Raw genomic sequence first — 18,819 nt, 5'->3', positions numbered from 1 at the left:
GACAGTCTGCAGGTCTGTCTTTCCTCTCCCTGGCCTGACACTTTTAAGTGATTCATTCTTCATGTGATATTTTTGTGTTTCTCCACTGGGGAAAAAAAATACTGCTGGGATTTCCAGGGGTTGGTTGTTTTATCTCCATGGTGTAGCCAAATAACTCGAGAGAACAGATAGAGGCAGAGGGCTTCCTGAGCTCTCAGCTAAGCCCTCCCCTTAGCCGGGGGAGCAACGTGCCTTTGGCCATGGCCCCAAGCAGGGAGCAGAGCATCCAGGCCTCGAGTGGGACTCAAGTTTCCAGCCCAGCCTCAACTGCATTCCCTCGGGTGGATCACTCCCCTCCCTGGGCCTCGGTTTCCCCACCTGTGAAATGGGAGAGCAGCAGTGCCCCCCTCAAACATTCAGGGAAGGGACCTGCATGGAAGACCTGGTGAAAGCCCAAGAAGGGTGGACGGAAATTAGCCAGGTTTAGAGCTTGAACCCAGAGCCGGGTTGGTGGGGGTGGGGAGGATGCCCTTCCGGGAATCAACTAGAATGTTCTCTTGAGGGAGGGACTTGGCGAGCAGGTGGTTTCCAAGTTGCTGGTGACCTTCACACAGTCCCATGGTCACGCCCATGCCAACACCCCACAGGGCACCTTGCAGAGCCCACCGCTACCCTCCTGAGTTGACCCTCCACTGGCCATGTAGAGCAAGCCCTATCAAGCTTGCCTGATATGGGGGCGGTGGGTGGGGTCAGGGGATGTAGATCCAGGACTCTGCGCTGTCCCACCTGGGCTCCCTGAGACTCTGGTTCTTGGCTTGGGTGCGCAGTGTCCACCAAGGGCTGACCCCCTAGGTCACTCCTGGTGTCGGCAGTGAAAGTTGCCCTCCTGTCTCAGCGAGAGTCATGCTCAGGGCCCAGAGTGCATCTCACTTGTTCCCATGGGAATGTGCCCTTTGTAATAAAGCCAACCTGGCATTCAGGTCCATGAGTGTTGACAGAGTTCCTGCTCTTTGGGCAGCAAACATTTATTTAGCACCTACTGTATACTGTGCAAAGCATCCGCTGTGGGGGGTAAAGAGGCACAGAAGGCCCCCCGCCAAGGAGCTTGTGCCCCACAGGGAAGCAATTAACAAGCAAACAAGGTGGAAGTCACGCACGCGTGATCAGTTGCTCAGTCGTGTCTGGCTCTTTGAGACCACATGGACCGTTAGCCTGCCAGGCACCTCTGTCTGTGGGATTTTCCAGCAAGAAGTACCTTGGAGTGGCTTGCCATTTCCTCCTCCAGGGGATCTTCCCGATTCAGGGATTGGACCTGCGTCTCCTGCGTTGGCAGATGGATTCTTTATCACTGCGCCACCTGGGAAGCTGGAAGGAAGTCAATGCTAAGTAAGGACACTACTCTTGAAGAACTCACACACCCTTCCCTTCGCTCGAGGGCAACAGCACCCGCTCAGGTACCTAACCCATCAGCTTTAGAAACCGCAGTAGGAACACCAGATAAGAGCCGTTTACGGAGCATTTGCTAGCTTACTAGATGTGCCGGGTGCCTGCTAGCACTTCTGGTCCTTTCCGTCTTTCTCAGTACCCCAGCACAGGGCAGGGCCGTGGTTCCCGTCTTAGCGGCAGGACTCAGATTCTAGGTCAGGGGAGACCAACTCCAAAACCTGTGCCGTCTCTCCCGGCACCCACTGTGAGCCCCTGCTTGGGGTCAGACAAACCTGAGTTGGAAACCTAGCCCTGCCACCCTCCAGTTCTAAGCAAACCACTTAGGCTCTCTGAGCTCAATTTATTTGAAAACTGGAAATGCTAATATCTGCATTCATTTAACCAGTCCAACAAGTGTTTATAAAGGGCTTACTTGTGTGCCATTAATGGAGCATTTGCTAATTTACTAGATGTGCTGGGTGCCCTGCTAGCAATTCTGGTCCTTTCCATCTGCCTGCAGTGCAGGAGACCTGGGTTTGAACCCTGGGTCAGAACCCTGGGTCAGGAAGATTCTCTGGAAAAGGGGATGGCAACCCACGCCAGTGTTCTTGCCTGGAGAATCCCATGGACAGAGGATCCTGGCGGGCTACAGCCAATGGGGTCACAAAGAGTCGGACACGACTGAGCAACTAACACTGCCGTGTGCCAGACTCTACGCTGCTGCTGCTGCTAAGTCACTTCAGTCGTGTCCGACTCTGTGCGACCCATAGACAGCAGCCCACCAGGCTACCCCGTCCCTAGAATTCTCCAGGCAAGAACACTGGAGTGGGTTGCCATTTTCTTCTCCAATGCAAGAAAGTGAAAAGTGAAAGTGAAGTCGCTCAGTCGTGTCTGACCCTCAGCGACCCCATGGACTGCAGCCTTCCAGGCTCCTCCGTCCACGGGCTTTTCCAGGCAAGAGCACTGGAGTGGGTGCCGCTACATCGTGACAAAACCAAGCGGTGTCAGCCGGACCAGCTTCAGAGTGTGCAGCCTGTGCTCAGAGGGGCCACACTTGGTTTAATGCTCTGCCTTGGCTGTCTAGAAATGCTTGGTGATTCTTGAACGAAGACCATTCTTTGCATTTTTCATTTTGCATTGGGCCCTGCAAATTATGCCGCTGGTCCTGGGTCCCAGCCCTTATCCAGTTTCTAGTCTGCAGTCTAGGGGAGCAGGCAGGCCTAGCTCAGACAGAGCCACTGTACCCAGCATGCAACTATAAACCACCATCTGTATGCAAAGGAGAGGTGAACAGGCTGTGATGGACAGGCACACAGCAGGGTTCCCGACCTCGTGCCTGTGTCGGGGGGACACCATTTGGAAGACACAGGCTCTGGGGGATTCATCTGAATCTGCCAGGTGAGGGGTGGGCACAGGATGGGGTGGGGGTCATGGTGAAGGGGCTGCAGGGTGGCCAGTGTGGCTGGAGGGTGGGCCTCCTGGCCAGGGAGGGGTGAGGACCTTGGCAGGAATCTGGCCTTCACCCCAGTGCTGTGGGAGGCACTTGGAGGCTTTTTGTGTTGTGTGTGTGTGTGTTTTACTCAGCTGCGCTGGGTCTTAGTTTATGCACGTGGGATCTAGTTCCCTGACCAGGGATCAAACCCCTGCCCCTGCGTTGGGAGTGAGTGAAAGTTGCTCAGTCACGTCCGACTTTCTGCGACCCCATGGACTATACAGATCATGGAATTCTCTGGGCCAGAATACTGGAGTGGGTAGCCTTTCCCACTTTCTCCAAGAGATCTTCCCAACCCAGGGACTGAACCCAAGTCTCCCGCATTGCAGATGGATTCTTTACCAGCTGAGCCACCAGGGAAGGCGAAGCCTTAACCACTAGACCCCCAGGGAAGTGCCCCCTTGGAAGGTTTTAATCAGGGTTGATGTGATTGGATTTGCATTTTGAAAGGCAGCTCTCTGGCTTTGAGGGGAGGGTGGGTTTCAGGCACAGGGGTGCCGGGAGGCCCCATGTGCTTGATTGATTCACAGAGAGGGTGCAGGCCATCGAGGTGGGTGCAACGTGGCCCTCAGGGCCGGCGTGAGGTTGAGAAGATGGGGAAGGGCACCTGCCACAGGCCGTGGCCGTGACTGCTGGCCATGCAGCCTGGAGTCCGGCTGCCTGCGAGTGTGTCGCTGTCTGGCCCGTGTCTGGCCAGCTTCCTGGGTTCCCGCCCACTCTCCACAGGCCCCCAGGGTCAGGAGGACATCCTCTGATCTTGTTTCACACTGGCGTCTATTCCTGGACTTCACGTTTGGACTGAGATTTCATAACCTCGAAGTGGGCGTTGTCCTTAACACAAAGGTTCACAGACTCAGGATTATGGAAGGGCCTGGGTGCTTGAGGACTGCCTGGGGGGTAAGCTCACCGCTGATGCCATGTGCACCGGTCCCTGGTGTGTGGGGGTCGTGGCGGGGAGGGGTGCACGCCTGTGCCTATGTGTGCAGTTGCAGACACGTGTGTGCACACGTGTGCTGCCTCGAGCGTGACACACCCACCTGCCCATGGGGACCGGGAACAGGAGCAGAGTGCGGGCTTTGAATCCTGGCTCTGCCCTGGCAGGCCCTCCATCCACACCCCTGGGAGGGCAGGGGAACAGCCCTCAGGGTGTCAAGAAGTAGATGAGCTCATCAGAGTCCTCGCCTCCCGGCCCAGGGCGGATGCCCGGCCGCTGTCTCCAGGCTTAGCTCTGATACCCATCTTGTGGGCACCTGTTCCGCCTGCAGGACTATTCGTGAGGCCCCAGAGGGCTCTGCCCTTGTTTCATTATTAATTCACAGAGCTCATACTGCTGCTAATAAGAAGAAGAACACCAGGCTTAGTTACTGGCTCATCGTGGGATCACTTGCTTCCTGACTGTCCCCCACAGTCCCCTTGTCGTCCCGTGGGAGCCAGACCTGGTCCTTCTTGCCTGTGGCTGAACCCCAATGCCACCCAGCCCTGGCTTTGGCCCCTAGCAGAGGCCTGTTCACTGATGGGCGTGCAAAAGAGGACCTGTTCCCTGGACAGTAGGGGTCGAGAGGGTGAGCCGCCTCACCAGCTTCCTGGACCAGGTGGCATTTGAGCCGGGCCTTGTAGGTAGGTCCGATGTGGACATCAGAGTTGGGGGAAGGGACGCCCAGGGAAGGGCCAGTCTGAGCAGAGGGCCTGACTTCTGTGCTCTGCCACCTGTGCCTGGTGCACGGGACCTGTCCTCGCCCCGCAGAGCTGCAGCCCTACAGGGATGGGTCAAGGTGGGACGTGTTTGGGTGACGGGAGCGTAACTCGTCACGGGCCGTTCTTCGTCCTCGATGCTGTGAAATAATACAGGGCTCAGGTGGCCGGGTGTGAAGAGGCCAGGCGCCCCCTCGGCAGGGGGTCTGGGTTCTCCACGCCCCCCGCCTGCCACTTGTGTTTCTCCAACCCGTTTGCTCTCAAGTCAGGGCACAAACCGAGCGGGCAGCGTGCTGTCAACCGCGCCAGCCTCTGGAGCCCACCCAGGGGAGTGAGAGAATTAGACGGAGGGAAGCTTCACTGAGAGATGGGCGCCCCCGCTGAACCTTGAAAGCTGGTTCCAGGCTGCTGGGGCATAGACTTGAACCTGAGGAGGTGGGCGGGTGGTCGGATGGGCACTTCAGGAATCTGGCTCTGGGCCTGCAGGACCTGGCCTGTTGGGCAAGGCTGGGGCAGAGGCAGCTGGCGGCCGGCGAGGAGCGGTGCTCCCCACGGACACTTTTGAGCTCCAAGCCCCATTTCCAAGCCCTCAGATGCATCACTTCATTCAATCACCCCAAGGACTCTGTGAATTAGCCACTATTTTTATCCTCCTTTTACGGCCAAGGAGACTTGTCCCAGGACACACAGGGAGTGATTACAGAAGGTGGAGCCAGGCAGTGTGGCCCAAGTTCAAGGCCCGCCCTTTGATGCCCCCTGCCCTTGACCCTTGCCCCCTGCCCTTGCCAGGCAAGAACTGATGCTCTTGGCCACACCTAGGGGAGCTCATGGTAGGCTGAGCAGGGGTCTGGGAGAAGCTGGGAGAGCATGAGGAAACTCTAGGTGTTGGGTCAGTGGCCGCCAGGCGTGCGGGGTCCTGGGGAGCGGGGGTCTGGGGCAGCGGCCCCCTGCCCAGCACCCAAGGCCCAGCGCTCTTCCCCACCACTGCCCCCGTCCCCAGCCCTGCCTGGCCTGGCTGACTCAAAAACTGATCTGTTGTTGTTGCCGGTGGGGTTTAATTCGTCTTCGCTGGCTCTGTTTCTCTTCACATACCCTCCTTCCTCTCCACTCAGGCCTTGCCAAGTTCAGTGTTTAAAAATACTCCTCGGATCTGGGAACAGCAGTCCCCGGCTGACCCAAGGGGCGGACGCGGAGAGGCGTGCCTGACGCGTGCTTCTGGAGGCCATCCGCTCTGGGAGTCCTGCTCACCCAGAACGTTCTCCCCGCGATGCGAGCTTTTTCCGTCGGCCACCAGCTCCCACGGTGGGCAGTTTACTGGTTCTCACAGGAATAGAGCCCGGGACGATCAATTAGGGCTTCTCTCATAGCTCAGTCAGTAAAGAATCCGCCTGCAGTGCAGGAGACCCGGGTCGATCCCTGGGTCCAGAAGATCCCCTGGAGAAGGAAATGGCAACCCACTCCAGTATTCTTGCCTGGGAAGTCCTGTGACAGAGGAGCCTGGCGGTCTACAGTCCATGGGGTCTCAAGAGTCGGACACGGCTGAGTGACTGAACCGCATGATAAGTTGAATTTGTCTGTAGTAGATGTGCCTTCTGGGGGTTGGGGGACTCGGAGGCCCTGGAAACTCCTAAGTGCCTGGAGGGACTGCCTGCTTGGAGACTGAACTTGCTCCCTGATGGAGCCAGTGGGGGCTGTGTGACCACAAGCAAGTCGCTTCGCCTCTGAGCCTCGGTGTCCTTTACCAGATGGGCGTTTGATAACTGCTTGATCGGGCTGTCGGGGATCATCTGAGAAAACATGGCAAAAAGCCAGCACACAGCACCTATGGAGAAGCCAGCTGGTCTGAGCCAGCCCCAGGGTGCAGCCCCAGAGGCAGGGCCAGCCCTTCGGGGCTGGAGGGGGGCTGCTCACTCCTTCAGTCCCAACTCCTGCCTCTGCTGGGAGGGTCTGCCCCCAAATGTCACCAGTGTGACACACCCAGGTCCCCCTCTGCAGGCTCCGGGGAGGGGCTGAGGTGAATGTGGGTGATGCAAATGGTGTGACCTCTGGGCTGGCCCTTTCGTGGGAACCCCACAGGGCTGGCATCCATGGAGTTTCCAAAGCCACTCTGTTCTGGCTTGGCCGAGAGCAGAGACGCTGGCTGGCTTCGAGCTTTGCTGTCTCGGGTCATGACAAATGGAATTTTTATGTAAGTTCCCAGTAACTCTCTGTGGGGTTTTCTTTCCACCACAATTCAGCCTTCAGTGCTGGCCCCTGAGCTGCCCAGGGGGGCCTGGGGAGGTGGGGCAGCCCCCACCCCAACCCTTGTCCCACCTGCAGGGCCGTGGCATCCATCACCCATTTACTCATCCTTAGGCGGCCATGTGGGGGGATGTGGGGGTATTGGAGGCATGAATGGGGGAGGGGGCTGAGCAGATCACAGGAGGGCTCCACTGGATGGGGAAGGGATGCAGCAGGCATAGTGCATCCCCATGGCGGGGACACCTGTGCTGGGCGGGAACCTCACACCCACAGCAGGCCCTGAGGCCACTGTTGCTTCAGTGCCCCCAAGAAGCCAAGAATCAGAGTCAGCCAGGCAGGGGCTCTCACCCAGGGTATGCCAAGCCCTGACCCGGGACTTTCACCATCTGATAGAACAGGGCGTGAGGACCAGTCCCATAAGGTAGAGCTGGTGGGCGCCCTCACCCAGCACGCCCTGAGTCCCTAGAACCCAGCCGAGGCTTTGGCCCAGAGTAGGGGGGTCAGTGAGTGGATGTCAAGAGAATACATAAATGAATCCTTGAATTAACACATTAATGAGAGACAAGATGGAGTATAAGCCTCAATGGAGGGACAAGCTGCTTCCAGCTGATGGAATCAAAGCAGGCTTCCTGGAGGAAGTGGCATTAGACCAGCTTCTAAGGTGGTGCAGGATTTGGTCTCACAGGAAAGAGAGGAGGGCACCCCAGGTGTGAGTGACAGCCCCCCTCCATACACACAGGGCTTTGTAGGGAGTAGGGGCAGCATGACGGAGGCTGGGCTGGGCGGAGGCGGACCCCCACCCTAACGTTTGTTCAGTGAACCCACCAGCTCTCAGATTGCAGCCCTGGCTCAAAAAGTGGGTGGCCCCACCCTACAGGGGTCAGAGGAGCCCAGAGTCTGGAGGCCAATCTTGGCCCTCAGGGAACCCTCAGCTTTCCCATCTGCAGAATGGGGGCTCAGGACCTGTCACTCCCCAGCCCGCCACAGGACCTTTTCCAGGGTTGATCCGTAGGTCTCCCCAGTACAAAATCCTTTCCTAAGCACTTTCAAATGCTTTAATCTCCTTCATCCTCCCAGGAGTGCCCTGAGGGAGGCAGGCAGGAGGCCCAGACTCAGAGCAATTAAGAAACTGGAAGCCCGTGGGGGCAGGGCTGCTCGTGGTGGTGGGGAGCAGAGAGGCCTGGGTGGAGGGGTGGGTGGGTGGGGCAGGGGCTGGCACCGACGTCACCGTGAGTGAGCACTGCGTTAAGGCATTCGGGCTGCGTCTTACGGCCCTGCCACCCTCTTTTCCTATTCTGGCTCACCACACTTCAGAGCTGCCCTGACTTGCTGGTGCCTCCCTGCCGCCCCTGCTGCAAGTGAGCTGCCTGGGGAGGGGCTGCAGAGCAGGGGCAGGGATCTGCCCGGGGGGCGCCCCATGTTTGGTGGTGAATCTGACCCCCTCCCCTGGTCCGACACTTCCAACCTCTGAGTCACCCCCCACCACCCCAGTAGCTTCCTGCCTCCACTCAGGATTCAGAGCTGCCCCGGACCCATGCTGGGGTCCCTGAGCTCTCCCTGATCGGGAGAGCTGTGAGGGCAGAGTGTGGCGCACAGGACCTCGCTTGGCCCAGAAGCTGGCACATAGTAGATGCTCAGCAAATCCATCCCCAGCCACATGTAGCTACAACCCCGGTGGGGCTCCAGCAGTCCACGCCGACTACACAGGGGACGCTTGGGCCTCCTCCCCAGCTTGAGCTCTCAGACCCCTGGGGAGCGGGGGTGATGATAGTCAGGAAACCTGTCCCTCCGGTTTATCCTGGGGCCTCAACCACCTGATGTAAGGTAGCCACGGAGGGCCAAGGCCCTGCCTTAGGGGGCTTGCAGGTACCCACCCCTCCCCCATCCTTCCCTGGCTCCCTGATGCTCCCACCTCAGGGCCTTTGCACCCGCTGCTCCCTCGGGCTGCAACACTTCCTCCACCCCCACCACCCACCTCCAGAACTCTGTCATCATCCCAAACAGGAACTCTGTCCCCAAGGAACACTCTCTCCGCCTCCCCGAGCCCCCCACTCCACCAGCCTACTTCCTGTCTCTGTGAACTCGACTCCTTTAGGGACCGCGGATGACTGGGGCCACTCAGTATTTGTCTTTTTTGGAGTCTGGTTTGTTTCACTGGGTGTAGCATGCTCGGGGCTCATCATGTTGTCGCCTGTGGCAGCGTTTCCTCCCTTCTGAAGGCTGAGGAATGTTCCACGGTTGGCACATGCCGCGTGGTGTTCACCCATCACCCGTCGCTGTGCGCCCAGGTTGACCCTTCCTTTCACTGCTGTGAGCTGTGCTGCTGCGGACGTGGGTGGACACGTGTCTGTCTGAGTCTCTGCTTTGGGTGTTTGGGGTGTGACCCCAGGGGGCTCGTAGCCTTTGGACTCCTCATCCATTTGTCTGTGCCCTGTCAGCTCTGCTTGCTAGAAGGCAAGCTGAGACAAGAGCAGCTTCTATGGCGTTCCGTCTCGAGTGTGTTTGGCTCGTTGCTGGGTCCCTAATGGCTGGAAGGTGCTGGCTGGATGCATGCTTGCAGTGGGGGGGTGGGGGCGGGGAGGGAAGTCCCCATTAGAACATGGCAGGGAAACCTGGGTCCTGCCAGCCCCAACAGGTGCACGAGCTCACCCCTAGTCCCCGCGCTCACCCCCGTTCTCATTCCCGTGCCCACCACCCTCAGCCTGCTGGTTATTTCCACCACCTGAGCCAGACTTGATGAAGTCTGGTTTTGCCATGTAAAGAAAGGAAGGTGACAGCTGACTGGTTGGGGAACTCATCCATCCCAGAAAGGAAATTGGATGGCGGCATTGCCACCGTCCGCATCCTGGCCTCTGTTCCCGGCACATTCGCGTCCCCGCCCGCGCCTGCTGGCCCCGCCGCGGGCAGCAGAGCCAGTGGTCCGCTCCACAGGCGGGGCGGCCTGCAGCTGGCCTCTCCCGGCCCTCCTTCTACAGGCAGTGCTCGACGGATCGATGCAAGCCAAACGATGACCAGTTGTGGCCAGCAGCCCTTGAACGTGCTCGCCGTCCTCTCGTTGCTGATTTCCGCAGGTAGGACCCCCGGGATGCTTGGCGGGAGGTGGTTGGTCGGGGTTGGGGGTGGGCAGGGACAGGCGGTTCCTTCCCGGGGTCACTGCTAGCCCAGCCAGAGTTATGGTTGCTGACGGAAGTCACCCTCGTGAGGAGCTAACGTTCAGCGAGGCCCCACGTGTGCCTGTGTCGGGGAACTCCGCTGGAAGATTCTCGAGGACGCTATGGGGGTATCGCAGGCTGCCACCAAGCCCTAGGAGAAGCCCTTTTGTGCAGTGAGCTCTTTCCTGGGCCTGGCAAGTCAAAGTCAGGCAATGTTGTAGTCGCCCCATTGTGCAGAGGAGGAGACTGAGGCTTGGAGAGGGAACTGGCCAGCCTGAGATGGCGCAGCTGGTGTAGGGGCTGGATTCTAACACAGGCAGCATCAGCCAGGTCCCTGGCTCCCAGCACCCACCAGTGTCCGAGGCCCGCTCCTCCCTGATCCCAGCAGGAGGGCTCTCACGCACCCCTTCACCAAGATGAACATAAACCACGTCCTTCATTTGCTTCAGAGTGAAGCTGGCTGCCTGGAGAAGGGGCACCTGCCTCTGCCATCAGGGCTGGCCCTGCCCTCAGCAAGGCGCCGGCCGGCTCTGTGTGTCTCTGTGCTTCTTGGAGTCTCCCTCTGTCCCTCCCCCTCCCCTTCTTTTCCTTGTCTCTGCCTCTCTTTCTCAGGCAGGCTTGCTCTGACGGGGTTGTGGATGCCAGCCTGCAGCTTCAGGTCCCTTGCCCCTTTGCTGGCCGTTGTGGCTCAGAAGGAGGCCATGCAGGGCCCCTGGGATGGCAGAGCCCAAGCCAGGCCAAGGCCAGGGGTCTGGGAGTGGCCACCGTGCATAGAACTCCTTCCCCGTGGTGGCTTTCCTGAGTGTTAGCTCTTCCTGTCCCTGGAGGAGAGGGACTCCTCACCCATTTACGGATGAGGAAGCTGAGGCTCAGGCCAGGAAAGAGACCAGTCCGAGGCTACGCTGTCAGAGAACGCAGTCACCTGGCTGTTATGTGATGGCCCTGCAGACCCTGAACTTTGCAAATAGGGAGAATCATGGTCCCCTTTCAGGGACCCCAGTCCCCGAGAGAGTGGCTGTCCCCTTGGTGTTCCCTCTCTGCTTGGGCCCCTCTTCCCGGTGACTCGGGATATGCTGGCCTCCTAACCACTACCCCTCTGCCGTCGGGCCCCAGGGCCCTGCTATGCCTGTGACTGAGGCCAGAAGCACGGTCCTTTATTGTCCACTCTGTTGCTTACCCCCTTCCTGCTCTAAGCGGGCCCTATGTGCTGTTCACAGGTGCTCCTTGGGAGCACCGCTGGTCTCCCATCACCAGGGGCAAGGAGGCTCGAGAGGCCCTGATGGCTCCGGTGGTCCTGCACGTTCCAGAGGTCAGACCAGTGTCCCAGTTCGGGGCCCAGGGTGCCGCGGGCTCCCTCACATTCTTCCTCAGGAGGCAGCAGTGGCCTCCTGGTCTCTGGCAGATGGTCAAAGCAGGTGGCGCCGGCCCTTCAGGGTGGCCAGGGAGAGCCTCTGGGGACTTGTCCACATACCCTCCCCACCTCCATGGCGGCACTTCCGGCCCCTCCAAAGCCCGGCTCAAAGGCCCCTTCCCAGCTCTGCCCCTTCCTCTCAGCCCAGCCTCAGGGCCCCGGCTGGTCTTCCCGACCCCCACAGGGAGTTGCTGACACACTCAGCCCCTGTGAACCGAGTGTGAGCCGACCCCTCCCCCGAAGACAGAGCTTGTTCATTGACCGGAACACGGCCTAGAACAGTCGCTAGGGTTCACTTCGTGCCTCTGCCCCTCGCCTCCAGCCTCTGGTAGGTTGTTGCTCCAGGCCAGTGGGCCCCAAACCAAGTCTTTGCATCCCCTGCAGGTCTTGCTAAGACTCAGACTGTGCCCGCCCGCCCCCACTCCAGAGTTTCTGTCTCAGAATGCGGGGCTCGAAGTGCTGCGTCTGTGACGAGCCCCCTGGGGGATGAGGATGTGGCGCGTGGCAGGTCAGGGACCGCACCTCGAGACCGACGTGCTCAGCCTCAGTTTTCTCCTCTGTATCCAGGAATGCACGAGATCAAGCGAGGGTGAATTCACCGAAGGCTTCCTTAGTGACCTCTGTGTCCTTCAAATGGTCTTCTTTTTTTCCCAAGGCTGAGAAGGGATTCTGGAGAACTCCCCTGACTCCTGAAAGGCTGGGACCCTTCTCTTGCAGTGGTCCTGCCCATTCCCACAGAGGAGGGTGCTGTTCTTTGAGGAAAGGGCCCGGGATTTCACGAGGTCACCCAAGCCAGCCTCGGCGCCCCAGTACATGAGACCCACCCACCCACCAGCCAGCACCACCCAGCTGGGATCCCCTCGCCAGCCCTGGGCGCTGGGAGCTGTGTGGGCTGGAGTCTAATAACCTCTCAGCAGAGACAGAGCTTTCAACTGAGGCGCTTCTGCAGAACTGGAGCCTTTGTGGTTGGAGAAATGTATTCAGCCTAGGAAGCCCCTTTTGAGCGATACAAATTAGATACAGCAGTCCCTTTTATGAAGATACTAATTAAGCTGGAGACAGCAGGCTCCAGGTTTTTTTCCATTGTTACATTTGTTCAGGCTTTCACTCCTGTTTATCACCATCGGCACGACTAGTAAATACTGTCCTGGGCTTAGGCGGTGTCACCAGTGGCTGAACACCGATCTCTGGCCTTGAGTCAGGGGAATGAGGGTCCGAGGCCAGGGAAGCTTTGTCACTGATTGTTGATGGAGTTTTTGATGGTCTTTTGTGTGTCAAAAGATGAAGAGGTAGAAATTGTGTTTAAATTCAGTGGTCTAGGGAACTGAGTTATTTATGATAAGAGCTGGGGTCACTGAGGCAGCCCCTTGGGGACTTCTGGTTCTAGGGTGTCAATTTAGTTGAAAGACACAAGGGGACGCTGCTTTCTCCACAAGCAGGGCCTGGTTGCACCCCTGTCGCTCACCACCCAGGCCAGCCTGGATTTGTTGGCGAGCCCACCACCCAGTCCACCCAGTGACGGAGGAGTGGAGAGGGTCCTGGGCCTTGGATCCAGGCAGGCCTGGATTGGATTCCCCCTCCACCACCTCTAACTGGCTCAGACAGGTCACTGTAGGCCTCTGAGCCTCGGTTTCTGCCTCTGTAAAGTGGGATCCCAGACCTGCCTCTTAAGCTGGCCAAGTGGGTTAAGTCCAATAGACCCAGTGAAGCACATAGTAGGTGCTCAGTTCGCGTTGTTTCCTAACTGGATGCCTGCTGTATGCAAAACCCTCAAGGAGGATGCCCCTGAGGCTAAGATCAGCCCTGCCTGCAAGGAGCTCCCGGGCTGGGGGGCTCAGTATAAGGATGGTAGCCCAGGGGGGCCTAGGAGGTGTCAGGAGCAGGCTTCCTAGAAGAGGGGAGGCTCACGCTGGGCCACAGAGGCCTCCTGGCAAGGGAAGAGGCAGCAAGACCCTAAAATAGGCCAACCAGGCTCTGCCCACGATCCCCACGGGCTGACGGGTGTCTTGGGCCAGCTGGGCCTGGAGAGGGACCCCCACCAAGCCTGGTGACTCTGTTTTCCAGTCTTGTCCGCGCATTTCCGGGTCTGTGAGCCGTACACGGACCACAAAGGCCGCTACCACTTCGGCTTCCACTGCCCCCGGCTCTCGGACAACAAAACCTTCATCCTCTGCTGTCACCATAACAACACGGTCTTCAAATACTGCTGCAACGAGACAGAGTTCCAGGCGGTGATGCAGGCGAACCTCACGGCCGGCTCCGAGGGCTACACGCACAAGTGAGCACCACGCTGGGGCCCCAGTCCTGCTGCCCTGGGCCCCAGTCCAGCCAGGGTGCTGCCAGAACACCCCAACCTCCCAGCCAGCTGTGGAGTAATCAGTGTGAGGATGGGTGGACTAGGAAGGAGCTTATGAAAGTCTTCAGGTGACAGGTTTTCTGGGCTGTTCTGTCCTCTGGACTTTAGACTTCTCATCTGAGAAATGGGCACACGGCACGATACCTATCTCTCAGGGCTGATGGGAAAGTGAAATGAGGTCAAGACTGTGGAAGACTTTCAGGGCTTGGACCTGGAACCCATGGGACCCAAGTTCCTTTTTCATTTTCATTCATTATTTGTTCAACAAATATTGGTTGGCATTCTTGACTCAGAAATTATTCCCATGTAGCCCCTTTCCCTAAGGTGATTAGAACACCTGAGACCAGGGCCCTGATAGACGGGATCTGAATGTAGACAGAGAGGAGGAGTTTGCTGGTAGAAAAGCAGTGAGAATATGCTAAGTAAAGGCACATGGTATCAAAACAGTATCCACTTATTTATCTTATTATGAATGAGCATATTTCACATTTTTAAAAGCCATTGTGAGCTAGCTGTTTATGTCCTCTGCCTTTACCTATTTAATTTTTGGCCTTTTTCTTATTTAATCATAGGAACTCTTTATATATGAAGGAAATGGGATGCATTTCAAATATTTTCTCAATGTGTCTTTGAGTTTGTGCTGCTTTTTTCTTCATGCTTAGTTTTTAATTATTATACAGTCAAATTGTGCCCATATTTTTGTCTTTTATGTCTGGTGGGGTTTATATCATCCTGAGAAAGGCTTTTCCTACTCTGAGATCATGAAAAAATCCCCTCATGTTTCCTTTTATTTCTTGTATGTTTATTTTCTTGCCTTTAGATCTTTGCTCTGTCAGGAATTTATTTGGATGTAAGATTTTTTTTTTTAATTTGCATGCAAGTAGTTCATGTTGTTTTTTATTAGGAATCTAGCTTTACATTTTTCCTAAATGGGTAGACAGTTATCCCGATAGGAATGATTGAATTGTCCGTCTTTTCCTCACTGATGCAAAATGCCAACTTATTGTATAGTATAATATACTAACTGTGCGTGTCTGGGTAGATTTTGTGGCTGTCATTGCTCTGTTTATGTTTGCTAGTACCTCATGTCTTCTTGGTCTATTCCCCCAGATTTTTTGTCATATAGACTTTATAATTAGCTTTTCTAGTCTCTCTGCCAAAAAAAAAACCTAGCTAGTATTTTTGTGGAGCTTGTGTTGGACTTGTAGATTAATTCAAGGGGAATGGACTGTCCATGACGTTGAGTACTCCTTTCCAAGAGCACAAGGTGCATTTCCATTTGTTCAGTTTTTCTTTCATAGTGTTTTAGAGTTTTCTTCATGTAGATACTGTACATATCTTTTCATTTATTTGTATTTATTTCTTTTCATGCTGCTGTTTTATAATGAGGTCTTTTCTTCTACTGGCAGCTCAGCTGGTGAAGAATCTGCCTGCAATGCAGGAGAACTGAGTTCAGTCCCCCTGGAAAAGGGAACAGCTACCCACTCCAGTGTTCTGGCCTGGAGAATTCCAGGGACTGTATAGTCCATGGGGTTGCAAAGAGTTGGACACGACTGAGCGACTTTCACTTTCTTCTACTAAATCTTCTAACCAACTGTTGTTTAAACACTAAAACCTAATGATTTCTGAATTTAAATTTTTTTACTCAGCCACCTTACTAAAATTCCTTATATTTGTAATACTTTTTCAGTTGACTCTCTTACATGTCCAATTATGCTGTTTGCAAATAATGATGATTTCATCTCCTTCTTTCCAAGGTTTGTGCCTCACTTCTTTTTCTTGTCCAATCATGTTGGCTAGTACCTCTAAGACCATCTTTAAAATTGTCAGGCAGTCTGCTCTCCCTCCTGACTTTAATGGGGATGCTTCAGATATTTTCCCAGTAAGCCTGAGGATGACTCCTGAGGTCAATATATATATATATATATATATATATTTTATGGTAAGAAAAAAAATCTGCTTGGAAGGAGTGGGTTTGTTGAGTGACTACTGGGGGGATCAGTGTCAGCCCTGGGAGCGATGGTGGTGGGAAAGGTCTGAGCCTCAGTCTCTGTCTGATGTTGGGGCTTGGATGTTTTGCCACCACACCATGCTCGCGTGGGGGAAGCTGCCTCTTCCCTCTGATCAGGCAGGAGATGCAAATTGCTGGACTATCATCTAAATCTCTCCTCCTCCCACCAAGGCCAGCTCCCCAGCCTGCCTTCCTCAGATGCATGGGTGCTTCCCTTGAATATCTTGCCATCTGCTCAGACCTTAGAATAATTCTGTGTGAAGTAGTTCAGCAAGCCTCTTCTGTCACGAGGGCTGGAAGCAAGCCTGAAACTTGACCCAAGCCTTTTTATAAGACCAAAGACTGATTTCCTAAGCCAGGAGGGTGGTGCCAGGACTGAGGTTAGGACCCCAAAATATTGTAGTTGCCGGCTGAAAGTCAGACAGAAGACAGAGGCTTGGCAAGGTGGCCAAACTTCTCCAAGGCCCTGGTGACTGGCATCTGGGCTCCTCGTTTTGAACCCACAGGTTTCTGTGGTCTGCACATTCACACAGGATAGGATGCACGCGGGATTCTCCACCGTCTCAGCACAGTGGGTCCCGGCTATGGATAATTAAGTGTCGAACCACAAAACAAAGCCCTTCCCTGGGGAGGCATGGCCACATTGGGAAAGTTTAGCTTGGTTTTTATTCTGGAACCTCAGCAAACATTTTTGGAGCAGGCAGCACGGGGCTGGCTGTGTCAACCTTCTGAGGTCTCCTGGGAGCCCACCCTTTGTCCCCTTGACGTGCAGGAAGGCAAGGTGTGGAAAGGCTGGATAACTTGCCTGACTGAGGCAGTCAGTGGGCGTGGAGCCTAGAGCAGACCTGGATCTAGAGTTGCTTTAATAAATCCGAGACTTCCGTCGATGGCGAGCCCAGAACAGGGACCTCCGCCACGACCCCATGGACACATGGGCCTCATCCTCCTTCTGGGGGTCGCTCTGTGCGCTGTGAGACACTGGCCACCACGCACTAGGGGCAGGGAGCACCCCCTCCCGACTGATGGGATGTGACCCCCAACCGAGTCTCCTGACTGCCAAGCACGGGATGTGGAACTTTCCTGGTTGAGGGCACCGCTCTGGAGGAATGCCTCCTTGTCACTCTCCACCGAGCTTCCTGTCACCTCCCTCCCCACAGACGTGGAGAGAAGCCCAGAAGAGCTGGGCTGCACTCCTCAGCCAGGGTGTTCAGCTCTCCTGGGCCTCACGAGGGAGGCGTGGTGCTTGGTCTCCCACATCTGAAAGTGTAGAAGGTGGGAGTCACATGGCCCAGAGGAAGGAGCATTTCTGGGCAGAGTTCCCTGCAGCCTGAGTATGAAGTGCCAGAGGAGGAGTGTGGAGAGGCAGCAGGGGCTGACACGGTAGGCTGGGGGCCCCTGGACTGGGGCAGAGGGGCCGGTGCTTGGGTTTCCTGTTGAGAGTGGTAAGGGGTCCTGAGGGCTTCAAGTTGGGTTTGAACTCATGGATGGTGCAGGGACATGGACCTAGGACATTGCAGAAGCCATGATGGTGACCTGGACAAGACAGGGGCCCCGCAGAGGGGAAGGGCCAGGGTCACCCAGTAGACAGCCAATCAGAGCTCAGATAAGAGGCCCTGGAGGGCCTGCAGCTTAGCTATCTGAGCTGTGGGACCTTGGGGAAAAGGCCTGAGCCCAGGGAGCTGGACCAGGTTCTTGTGTCAGATAGGGGACAACTGGAAGATGGGCCAGTGGGAGTGGGAGAATAGGTCAGTGTTGAACGGGGTGGGACAGGCCTGCCTGGCCGAGAGGTCCTGAGTGCTCCAGGTGTATGAGGGGAGCCCGGTAAAGTCCGCCTTTAGGACCGTCGTGCCTTTGGGGCTCTGATCCCTCTGGGCAGGACACCTATGTTGTCTCGTTAGTTCTCACAGCTACTCTGAGAGCAAGGAGAAAGGGGCTGGGCCCAGGCTGGTCAAGTCACCTGTTGCAGCCACAGTTGAGGCCAAGGGATGCCAGGGCCCTTGTTCCACCAGCGGGAAACCAGGGCTGGTCTGATGCTGGGGCACGTGCCAGACCTCAGCCCAGGGGATGAAAGTTAATACTCATCTAGATGGGCCAGAGCAGCTGTGACCCCCATTAGGGCTTTATGAAGATGCATGGGCCACCTGACACTCACCGGCCCCGCCCAGTGAATCAGCTGGGAGGCAGGGCTGGTGGCAGGCAAAAGGAGAGTGCTTCTGATGACTTATTTACTTGTGTTTTTCTGGAGGAACAGAACGGTCTGTTTTGGTTCTGGCTGCCTGGCAGAAAAAAGGCAGGCAGAGCACAGGAAGCAACCTTGCCAAGCCCACCACCTCAGGGAGATGCCACTTCTACCCACTGGGGCAGCAGCCCTGGTGTTCAGGAGTGTGTGCACACCCTCCTATGCCAGGTTCTGGGCAGGACACTAGCAGCAGTGACCACCCAGGACCCTGAACAAGCAACAGCAGCATCTGTTCTGGGTGTGGGGTGGGACGGGGCATGTGTGGTCAGTGATCAGTGCTCTCTGAGGGCAGAGGTCATCCCTCTGGCAGCAGGTCATGGACTGGAGTGCATGGGTGTTCCTTCATGAGGCAAATGGGCTGCTAGAGGTGGGAGCCTGGGACAGGAATTCTCGGAAGACAGCAGAGGCCTCAAGGCCTCGCCATGGAAAGTGATGTGTTGTCAGTTTTCCCTTGGCTGCAGTGAAACCTCTTTCCTCCAAAAGCTTTCCTTTCCCCAAACCCAGAGGTGCTCCAGCCACACAGACACGATGACCTCAGGAACATACCCCCTCCATCCTCACCCGGGACAGCCCATGGGTGGTGATGGGACCACCACCTGGCCTCAGCCAGCTGACATTCCTGCTCCTGTCCAGGATGGTATTCAGAAAGATTTCTCATCAGCGAAGGCCTGGATTATTGCTTGAGAAGCACCAAAAGAATTTGAATCAGTAAATATCCCAAAAGATACTGAAAAATTGGTATCTGTGGTTTTGGTTGGCTTCTTATCTTGCTTCATAAAACAGCCTCTGTTTTATCTTCTGACCTTTATAACACCCACCCA

General features: G+C 56.2%; 1 protein-coding gene across 2 annotated transcripts in view; it reads left to right on the top strand.

Moving 5' to 3' along the window:
- Positions 1-18,819, top strand: part of SHISAL1 (shisa like 1) — a 79,682-nt gene that overhangs the window by 19,785 nt on the left and 41,078 nt on the right. The window contains exons 2-3 of one of the 2 annotated variants that reach the window (XM_088837556.1): positions 9,805-9,900; positions 13,457-13,670. In XM_088837556.1, the coding sequence (XP_088693682.1) occupies positions 9,837-9,900; positions 13,457-13,670 (278 nt within the window). In that variant the 5' untranslated portion in view covers positions 9,805-9,836. Of the gene's footprint in view, positions 1-9,785; positions 9,901-13,456; positions 13,671-18,819 lie in introns of those variants that run through there. The other variant, XM_055396039.2, reaches the window with a different exon arrangement.

Source organism: Moschus berezovskii, chromosome 6 (genome assembly GCF_049115385.1).
Source record: "Moschus berezovskii isolate FMDL1 chromosome 6, NW_MosBer_1.0, whole genome shotgun sequence".
In the NCBI taxonomy this organism is placed as follows: Eukaryota; Metazoa; Chordata; class Mammalia; order Artiodactyla; family Moschidae; genus Moschus; species Moschus berezovskii.
Note: the sequence above shows the minus strand (reverse complement) of the source record. Positions and strands in the feature narration are given on the sequence as shown.